The following is an 11356-nucleotide window of genomic DNA, read 5'->3' as shown; positions in this document are numbered from 1 at the left end:
ATTATTTTTTATTTTATACTATCTTAAAATTCTTGAAATTAGTAAAATTTAAAGATCCGTGAGACTTACGCCCCATGTCTCAGGGCTTGCGCCTCGCCTCGCCTCGTCAGAGGTAAAACGCCTCACCTCACGCCCCCGCCTTTTAAAACATTGGTACATAATATAGATTTCATGTTATTCTCATTGAACTCAAATTAACAACAACAACAACAACAACTACCCAATATAGTCCCACAAGGTGGGGTCTGGGGAGGGTAGTACGTACACAGGCCTTACCCCTACCCGAAAGGGCAGAGAGGCTGTTTCTCATTGAACTCAAATTAAAAAAACGAAAAACAATAAGACACTCCGTATTGTTAGATATAATTATCATACTAAGATTTTTTTTAGATTAGTAATATTTAAATCCAACAAGATTTATTTTTAGAAAGAAATAAAATGATTAAATTAAATCTTTATGATATAAGTTAATATTTGCTTAAACATTATTTATATTGCTAGTGTACTCAAAATAGTTTAAATTATTTATATTGTTAAAGTATTATTTAGCTGGTAAATTCTGATGTAGGATCTAGTTTTGGGGTACAAACCCATAGTCAGACACCAGAAGACAAATCTTAAACAAAAAATTATAATTTGAGATTCTAATTAATATAAAAAAATATGCTTGTAAATTTTTATTTCGATTATACCCTAAATTTATAAAATGTGTGTTTTTGCATATCACACTTGTAAAAGTTCCCAAAAAGAGTTTAAATGTTTCGCTTTGTTAGGAATCTTCCTTAAAAATCTATATGCGTGCACAACTACATCCGTAGCTAAATTTTGGTTTTTTAAAGATCTAAAAATTAGAATTGTTTATATTATTCATATAAGGAAAGATTTAATTACAAAAATTGTAGTTGATGTCAACATTCTAAATTTTAGGAAAAATAATCAAATTACTATTTTGTCTATTGTAAACTCTATTTTTAAAGGATAAAAAAGGCGAACATATATATATATATATATATAGATAATGTTTTTTTGTGTCATTTTGGTTACGGATTTGAGTTTAACCGCTATCCAACACAGAATAATTGAAGTAGCTCATCTGTCTCAAAATTACAACCAAACTTACTAGTGGAACAATAAGAGGGGAGTGACTATAAACAAATGGCTGCCAACATCCTTTAACAAAATTGAATTCTTAGATGATTGGACTCGGATATTTAACCTATTAGGTAAATCATCTAAAAGGTTAATGCATCGATTGATCTTTTGGGAGAGGCTTCATGTGAAACCAATGAAGCTTCACACCAGGCAAAATGCTGTTTAAAAAGGTAAATCAATCCAAATTGGAGCAATAGACTATTTCATCTTTGGATTGAAATTGTCTGTACCACTGATTGCTCATAAATTATGTTAAACTCTTCCTCATTCTTTAATCTAATGAAGAAAGCATAAAAAATCAAACCTCTCAAATGAAAAGTGAATGTCCAAGGTGAGTTTCAATAAATCACTGCAGAACTCTTCTTTCTTTTTGGTACTCAAGATAATATAGTAGTATAACAAAAACTACTGCAAATTGTATTACAATTTACAATAGTTAAAGTATCTTGGGTAACAAGTACGTACCCAAGTAGTCTTTTCCAAAAGTAACAGAAAATTATAGTGCAGTGCCATAGCCCCTTTGCCCATTTTTCACATTGTCACTAAAGAAACAAAAGTGACATTTTGGGTCATAAGGTGAAGAAGGTAAGGCAAAGCTCATATGCTCGCAGATGATGAAGACAAGCTAACTATCAATTTATGGTAATGGTATCAAACTTGGAAAACTGAGGCAATAAAATTTATGATCCCTGCCACTGCCAGGTGTATAATTGCGGTCAACAAGATTGGAAGTTGGTGTCATGTCAAAAAGAGAATAAAGTAAAAATATATTAGAAGTCAAAGTATGGGATTGGCTTTAGATGTTACAAGCACACTAGGGGTGTACTGCAGTACATAGAACTTCTTTCTGTACCCGTTTCAGCATGGCTTTTACAACCCAACCTCAAGCTTTGTTCCGAGGAGACTTGTTATAATGGGTGATAATGGAACTGCAAATGCCTCGATATAGAGTATGTTATGAAATACAACTATTTGATAGTCTACCGGTGAGTACTCTAGCTCACACCAGGTCGATATTCTCCAATTCCAAGCAGGTCCTGCAAATGCTTAAACTCATTGAGTTGCTTAACAAACCTAATTTACAGTAGTACAGAATGATAGATTATTGAAAGTAATAAATAGTCAAAACAGCAGAAAGTGAATAATACAAATAGGGTTGACTGCAATTACAGAACGAGGATAAGGGGAAGTATACCACGCATCATGCACTTTCAATATGCACAATGCCTGTATAATAGTGGAAAAGCACACTGATAAAAAGCTTCTATATTCTTCTTCTTATGCTTGGCAATAGATGACTGCTCCACTTCCCTATAGGGAATTGAAAGGTGTGATCTATAGGGATTCTAAATTTCATATTCTTTTGTCATACTCATGAGGCATGCTTAGTTCCACAAAAACTTGACAATGAAAATATGCTTGTACAGAATAATGGTGTTGCAAGGAATTCCTGTTTGTTATATGAACTATAGCAGAAAAGAGTCTGAGAGTGGAGACCATCTGACTCTAGAAAGAGTGCTCCAGTTAGCAAATGAAAATCCATCTGCATTTTGACAAAGGCAAGACAGAAGCTAGGAAAGACACAACCAGCAGTAAGTATTAGGCTCTGTGCATATCCGTTAAGCTATGTCTATTGGCTAGATCAGGACTCAAAGTGACAATATTAGACCTTGAAAGCATCACTAGGGCCCAAAAGACTCAATAAGCCTCAAAGTAGTTTTACTATTCTAGTTTATCTATGCACCTTATATGGAAGAAACAACACCAGAGGGGGACCCTACTCACAAAGAACAATGAATTCATCAAAAAAGAAAATGCAGTATGCATTTGCAGGCGATTGACAGCGATAAAGCCTAAAATCATTATAGTAATTGCTCCACCAACACAAGAAGCAGTGAGCAAGAGTGAGAAGTAATAAAAATGAACTAAACGTGGGGAAGCAACTTTATCTTTTATAGGTATCCTAGGGAAGGAGATTTATATATATTGACCTGGCATGCTTTATTTTTGGCTCTGGTTTCTGCCGTGCTGGGAATGTCATGATTTGGCTTTTGAAATTTCTTCTCCCGCCGCTCACAAGAACCCCATCCATCTGAGAACCTTGAACCTCTAGGAGGAACAAAACAAAGAAGGGGCAAAATGGAACAAAATGAAAAGAGAATCTAGCAAAGCTGACATGTTTGAATAGGAATTGTGCTGAACCAAAAGAACGTACTGCATGTGCGCCCGAACTACAAATTCAGCACGTAGGACATTACGGTTCTCATCAAATTCGATGTTCTTCTCTTTAATTTCATATGATAGATTGAAGTAAAAGGATATCTTCCTCCAACCTGCACAAATACCATCCCATGTATGCAGTAAAAATTTAGTTGAGAGTAGAAGAAACCAATTACCCAAGCTTGTTAAATTACCAGCTTTTTTGATGAAGGGACTTCCAGAAATCATAGTGTAGTCACTTTTCTCCAGAATCTGTGAAATGTTTAATTGATTATTAAGCCCTGATAAAATCAAATTTATGTATACAAAAAAAGGAAAAAATCATAACAAAACAATAGCAGTAATTGCTGATTATGGATGTTAACAGAAACTAACAGACAGTGTAATTGTATTTATCTTTAAGGTGACTTTTATTTAACAAATTTGTTTTAGTAAAGGTGCAGACATTGCCCAGATTTTAGGAGATAGCCAGGTTTTGCCTAGAAATATCAAAGATTTTGTTGCATATGATATGCTGATTCATTTCAAGTACAAAGATGCCTATTCTTTATCAATGCTTCGTAACTAATTCTCTAAATACTATCTTATTCTCCATAGTTTAAGCTTGTTTTCCTTCAATTACCATCAAATATCTATGTTGTTTTAGAGGCTGAAGTACTTCCAATATTAGCATTAGATACAGAGGACGAGATAGATACATCTCTTCTGATGCCAAAAGGAAATAAGACAGAGACTACAAATGGCATACACCTAAAAAAACATAAATGTGCTGGGATTAACAACAGGTAATATATGCATAAGTACTTCCAAACTATATATGCAATTTGTTACTTACGGCCATAGCGGCATTTTGATACTGCTTGAAGAGAGAAACAGTTGGGAAAGGAGCAGCCAAGCAATGCCTCAATGTAGTTTCCGGCGAACATTCCGAACCAATCGGACTGTTGTTATAGCTACGATCCAACTCCGGCGAGGAATAATTCGTCACATGAGCCGGCGAGTGCTGCACATTCTGCTTTACCATAACCATTGAAGAATTCGAACTCGGAGTAGTCCTGGAGATTTTCGGCGGCCGGCAATTTGAAACCTCTCCACCATTTCTAGGGTTTTTGGGCAGCCTAATAGAATGTGGAGATGGATTTGAGATAGCTGGAAGAGGTCTAATCGGAGTCTGTTTGTGAGCTACATATATATTATTGCGGTGCTTGGAAACGGCGGTGGAAGCGGCGGCGGCGGCGGCGGCAGAATCTATCACCGCCCAGAATTCGGCGTCGTCTAGGTCCTTATCATCCACACCGTAATTGATCCCAGAATTCATTTTGTTTTTTTCTTTTTAGCTAAGCTAGCTTCTGTTGCGGAACCATATCGCGCCTGTGCTACAGTTCAAATTTCAAATAGCTCATACGCCGTCGTTACATTTTTCAATGCAAGATATTTATTAGAAAAAAAAAAACTCAACTTGTTATAAAATAATAAAAGAACAAGAGTAATATTGCAGAGAAAGAGAGAGAGGAAATTCTTATTGAATTTGGGATCAATTACAATGGAATAGAACCCTCTATTTATAGGGAGAGGTTGACTTAGCCACCAAGTAATAAACCCTAGAACTCTCTAAATATGGACATTCACCATAAATAGAATTCTATTTATAACACTCCCCCTTGAATGTCTATTCAACAGATAATGTGCCTCGTTAAAACCTTAACTAAAAGAAAACCCAATCGGAAAAAATTCTAGAAAAGGAAAAAGAGTACACATGTTTAGAAATACGCCTTTTGGTTGCCTCATTAAAAACCTTGCAAGGAAAAACCAGTGGGACAAAACCTTGTAAGTGAAAAAGAGTGCAACGCGCATTAACTCCCCCTGATGAGAGCATCAATTCACATCCTTGAGCCTTCGCATTCCAATCTTGTGCACCATCTTCAAAAGATCTTTGGTAGAGATTTGATGAACAAATCAGCCATATTAACTTGAATGAATATATTGCACCTTGAAATCATCATTCTTGATAAAGATATAATATTTTCATAAATATCGTAGAATGGCTCTTCAATATCTCTATGGAGGTATTCTCGCTATCACATTATCATGCTTATAGTTATAGCAAGATACATATATGCACAAATTGCAATGAGGATGTGGTACTTCAAGATCAAGAATTGTATATGCTTCAAGCAATTTAAATCTTTCATGGATTGTCATATAAGTTAAGTCATATAAGCCATATAATAGACTTTAGATGCATATTTTTGATGTCATGCTAGACAAATAAGATATCGGAAACTGATTGCACATACCATTGACTTTGTACTTTCAAGTATTTGAACTACATGTCCAAAACTACATGTCTTTCATATTAAACCAATTCTATTTGAATTGTGTATCGTCTATTTGGCCAATATTTTTGTATCTGTCTCGACAGCCTTAAGATCCCCATCTATACTTAGCGCTATGATAGATGTCGTCGACGAACATTTTATATCGGTTCCAATAAATTTTCATAAAGACATAACATAGAGATCTCTTCATTCATTTCAGGTACCTAAACCTCTCCTGAGATTTAATGAAGTATTATGTCATGTAATCTTCTAGATCACTTGCCTCCTTTATTATGATCATTTTGATCATTTGCTCATCTTCTTTATCAAGAAGTTTATTTGAAACCGATTTGTCTATACGCTTTAAGCGTACCAAAGACTTTGTCTTCTAGGACTTAATATGAGCATTTGCAATGAGAATATGGTTACTTTATTTGGGTCAGCAAATGCGTCTGGCATGCTTTGCAATATATTGCAAATGAATTATCCTTTTATGAACTTCAAGTTCATATTATCTTATTCGAGGATCTAGATGTACAAATGATAATTCATTACATGTAACTTTTTCTCAATTGTTTATCTTGTCTCCCCCTCATGTTAGAAAAACTAACTTGTTTCCTCAACTTTGAGAACCCATCTTTGTGCGTTATGGTGTTAATCAAAATATACACCGCACATCAATAATAATAAGATGGAATTATTTGGTTCCTGACCATGAACCACTTGTGAGGGGAGAAACTAATATACTTTCGTATATAACGTATATCAAACTGATATATAAAACTTTGTTCTCATAAGCAATTGTTTAGCTATTAAGTGGAGGCACTTAATAAATCATCTTGCTAAACCAATTGTGATGCAAACCAACTTATCAAGATAAACTATCTTGAATAGAAAATCTGGAATATGCTCTAAATTAAATTATTGAGCAAGTTACCTCGCAAAACACCATGTTGCGGGTTATTAATAATCGCACATGTAACCATCTCATAGATACATCTTATGTGGTATACATGGTAGGTGAATGGGCCCATATTCACCTTTGATATTTCCAGCATTCATGGGATTCAGTCCCAATTTTAATTGGTATATTAATTAATGAGAACATGCAACATAATAGAATTCGTAAAGAACTTTCTAGTTCTTTAATATTTACCCATGTGAATTCTCTTTTATTTTGCACATCATACTTAAATTGATATGGGTAAACCAATTATGCCAACTGAATAAATTATCAATATTGATAAACTTCAGATTTACACCATGACGTGTGCAATTATCAATAAACTCCAAGTTTATTATGATATGGGTTTTTATATCAATAAACATCCACTTTATTGCGGTATTCTTTTATTTGTGTAGTACAAACTGGAGAATAAAGCGGGTAGCTTTTACATACATATTGCTCCGCTACAAATTGCAGTAATAGAAGATATTAAATCTTTCCTTTATTTATAGTCTCAATATAACCAACCGCTTTCGCGAATACTTTAGAAACTAAACAAGTTTCTTTGAGACTTACTACAACACAATATCTTATTGGTAATCAATTGTGTTTCTCCAAAATAGTAATAATTGGCTCTTCCAGAGCTCTCAATTAATTTTGTAGTACCACATATTCATCAACACCCATATGGTGAATATCTCTTTTAAAGAGAAAGTTATACCATTATGGTTATGGTCAAAATTATATGCAAGATCTGTTTCTTGCAGTACCGTTGTCTTTTAACGATCACAATGCCAAAATATTTTGGCGTAAATTAGGTACGTGACCAATGACCATTCATGCCATAATAATGACATTATTTTCTTATATCATCTCAACCCTCCTTTTAGAGGTGAGTGCAGTATATTCACTACCACTAGCACGTTCATATTCTTTGAAGAATGAATATGTATTCATAAATCAGATGTTGTCACATTCACATCATGAATGGACCATAATCATCTATAGGTGCTTTACAAAATCTCACGTCAAATCGATGACAGATATTTTTCACAGAGTGAAAGATTATTTTGAGAATCCTTATTGTTCTCATTACCACAAATGATGACGATTATAATTTCGTCTATTGCCACGTCCATATCCATTGATACATACATAGTAATAATTTTATCTTCTTTCAGACTTATCACATACTGCTATCACATTCTCTTAAGGGAATGAGAATGGAGCAAATTCAATGGGACGGGTTTTCAATTCTTTGCCCACAATCATACATGAATTTGATCATGGCGAGGCATAGAAATTTTACCACTTCAGGTGGTTATAATTTCTTACAAACTCCATTAGAGTTATAATCAAACTTTGTTGTCTTTGCTTGTACTTAAAATTAAAGTATAGAATAAAAGAGAAAAATACGGTAAAATACTTACCTTAAATCCAGAATTTAATCATGAAGGAATTTTATGGAGTAATTGACAATCATTATGCTCAATCCCAAAGCTTCTACTCAATTGGTTAGAGTCTCGTGCTGATAACGTGTTATAAAATAATAAAAGAACAAGAGCAATATTGCAGAGAAAGAGAGAGAGGAAATTCTTATTGAATTTGGGATCAATTACAATGGAATAGAACCCTCTATTTATAGGGAGAGGTTGACTTAGCCACCAAGTAATAAACCTTAGAATCTCTCTAAATATGGACATTCACTATAAATAGAATTCTATTTATAACACACTTATTACATATTTTTAAACTCGTTTAATTCTTTTTCCATCTTTTTAAACTCATTTACTCATTGACCCATTTTAATTGTCGATCCCAATAAAACAATTTAAAATTAATGTGACAACTTAGTTTTTTTTTTTTGGTAATAAAAGATTTATTCAACAACAAAGCTAAGTGTTATTACAACTAGAGCTCAGTCTAGGTAACATAGTGCCTAGACTGTCTCTTTTTAGTACATGGATAGTAAAAACAGGCGGAACAGCAAAAGTTTGCAAAGTACAAAAAGTGCCCAGGCTGCAACCATTCTTAGCTAACAGGTCCGCTACTCCATTAGCCTCTCTAAAGATGTGCTTCAGCTGTGGATCATTCGCCTTCCGTAATAGGTACCTGCAGTCATCAATTAAATTTTGGTAGAGACAATTGTTAGATTTTAGGAGATTTAATAGTTCCAAGCAGTCCGTCTCTATTACTAGTGGAAGGAGTTTCTTTGTTAGTGCTAGTTTGACTCCGTAAAGGAAGGCTAGAATTTCCATATAAATGTTGGTAGCATATTTAAATCCCATATTGAATCCTAACATCCAATTCCCCCTTTCGTCTCTAAACACCCCTCCTATTCCTCCCACTCTTGGGTTGCCCGCGCAGGCGCCATCTATATTTAGTTTGTAGTAATTGGGGTTGGGTGGTTCCCATTTTACAAAAATAGTTTTCTTGGCAGGTTTTAAGCAACTGCTTTTTGCCATGTAGAGGAATTCCATGGCCCTACTGATGGGTTGGCATTTGTTGTTGGGTGCTTTGATTCCTCCAAAGAGGGTTCCATTTCTAAAATTCCATATATGCCATAAGAGGAATGGGAGAAAATCTGCCCAATGTAGGCATTTATCAAAAGGATCTTTCGACAGGAGTTTTTTCTTAAGCCAATTTTGAAGAGTATCTTTTCCCTTCGGATTCTGGGAGAAGGGGTGTTTTGTATTGATATACCAAATTTGCCTAGAGTAGTTGCATCGGAAGAAAATATGCTCCATGTTCTCCTTTTCCCGATTGCAAATGTTACAAATGTCTTCGTGGCATATCCTCTCTTTTTTAGCAACTCTTTAGTGGGTAGCCAATCCCAAAAGATTGTCCACAGGAAAATTTTTAGTTTGTTTAAGGAGTTGATTTTCCATATCCAGGCTAAGTTTTTCCGGTTGCCTATGCATTCTGAGACAGCTTCATATGCAGCTTTTATTGAGAAGAAGTTGTGATTTTTAGAGTTCCAAGTGTATGAGTCCCCAGAGGATCCGGTTTGTTTTATGTAGGTGCAGTTAATCTTGGAGACAATGTCCGGGGGGAGTTCGAAGGATAGGTTTGTGAGGTCAAACATTCCATTTTAATGAGGTAGGAGAGATTTTTGTCCAGCTCCCCAGCTGGTATGGGGCCTTGGATGGATTCCCTGAGTGTTCCTGATTGATTAATGCAATTGTCATGCCATAGATTTATGGTTTTTCCATCACCTACTAGCCNTATTTCAATACTCTTTTTAATTACTTTCCAAGTGTGGGAACCTATATTTTTGCTCTTCCTGTGGTTGTATTTACTATGAATAATTTTGGCCCATAAACCATCTTTCTCTTCTCTATATCTCCACGCTAGAGCTGCATTGAAGGAGGAGTTTTTCAGATGGGTGTTAGGAATACCTAGACCCCCTTGTTTTTTAGGCATTGTAACTATACTCCATTTTACAAGATGACATTTCTTTTTTTCTTCCGTACTACCCCATAGAAAGTTTCGCTGAATAGAGTCAATCTTGTTGAGTATTGTTTTGGGTAGATCATAAATCTACATGACGTGGTTCGGGATTGCGGCTAGGGTGGCTTTTATGAGGGTTGACCTACCTGCCATATTTAGGAATTTTGTTTTCCAGCCTGTTAGTCTATTGTTTAGTTTATCCAGGATAAACTGGAAGTCTTTTTTAGTGGGGTTGGTGCTTGGCATAGGAAAACCTAAGTACTTTTCGAAGTTATTAGTATAGTTCATTGAAGAGCATCTGCTGATGTGGTCTTTGTGGTTTATAGGTGTGTTCTTTGATAACACGATTTTTGATTTTTTGAAATTAATAGATTGTCCAGATGCGTTACAAAACTTGTTGATAGTGTCTATGATAGAGTTATAGCTTTTTTGGTTGGCTTCACCTAGGAGAATAAGATCATCAGCGAAGAACAGATGTGAGAGTTCCGGGCTTTTGGGGTTAAATTTGATTGGGGTCCATCTACAGCAGTCAATTTCGTAGTTGATTAACCTATAAAGCATTTCCATACAGATGATAAAGATGTATGGGGATAGGGGATCCCCTTGTCTAATACCCCTTGATGGTTCAAAGAAGTCCGTTCTAGATCCATTGATAAGGATAGCTGTGAAGGTGGTAGAGATGCAGGACATAATGAGTTTAACAAGGTCCGGAGGGAAGTTCAGGGAATTAAGGGAAAATCGAACAAAAGACCATTCGATTTTATCGAATGCTTTTTCCAAATCTATTTTAATCATCATTTTTGACTTTTTCCCTTTAGTATTCCTAAAGTGGTGTAGTACCTCATTAATGATTAGTGCATTATCCACAGCCCTTTTTCCTTTTATGAAGCTAGTTTGGGTAGGATGGATAAGGATGGGCAGGAGTGTTTTAATGCGGTTGGCGATAATCTTAGTGACGACTTTATAGGCCGTGTTACAAAGGCTTATAGGTCGAAATTGTCTAATGGTTTCAGTGTTCTCGCCTTTTGGTATTAGACAGACTAGTGTGTTGTTCATGCTTTTAAGCATTTTTTTTATGAGAAGGAATCTTGGCAAAATTTTATGAGAAGTTTGCTAGTTTCCTTCCAATATTTTTGGTATAGAAACGGATGAAGCCCATCCGGTCCCGGAGGTTTGTAAGGTTGAAAGGAGTCTAGTGCCTTCCTAATTTCCTCTATAGAGGGGATACTACTAAGGTATGGGTGATCCTGATCTCTAATTGTGGAACTAT

The 11356-nt window shown here is 35.2% G+C and overlaps 1 protein-coding gene across 1 annotated transcript; it reads right to left on the bottom strand.

The window, feature by feature from the left end:
* Positions 1-1809: 1809 nt before the first annotated feature.
* LOC109241593 lies at positions 1810-4754 on the bottom strand. Its single transcript, XM_019408355.1, has 5 exons — positions 4208-4754; positions 3567-3624; positions 3368-3485; positions 3144-3261; positions 1810-2189 (listed from the first exon to the last, which is right to left on the bottom strand). Exons 1-5 carry the CDS (start codon positions 4688-4690, stop codon positions 2148-2150), a joined length of 819 nt encoding a protein of 272 aa, XP_019263900.1. The 5' UTR covers positions 4691-4754; the 3' UTR covers positions 1810-2147.
* Between the last annotated feature and the right edge of the window lie 6602 nt (positions 4755-11356).

Source organism: Nicotiana attenuata, unplaced genomic scaffold, assembly GCF_001879085.1.
Source record: "Nicotiana attenuata strain UT unplaced genomic scaffold, NIATTr2, whole genome shotgun sequence".
NCBI classification, from domain to species: domain Eukaryota; kingdom Viridiplantae; phylum Streptophyta; class Magnoliopsida; order Solanales; family Solanaceae; genus Nicotiana; species Nicotiana attenuata.
Note: the sequence above shows the minus strand (reverse complement) of the source record. Positions and strands in the feature narration are given on the sequence as shown.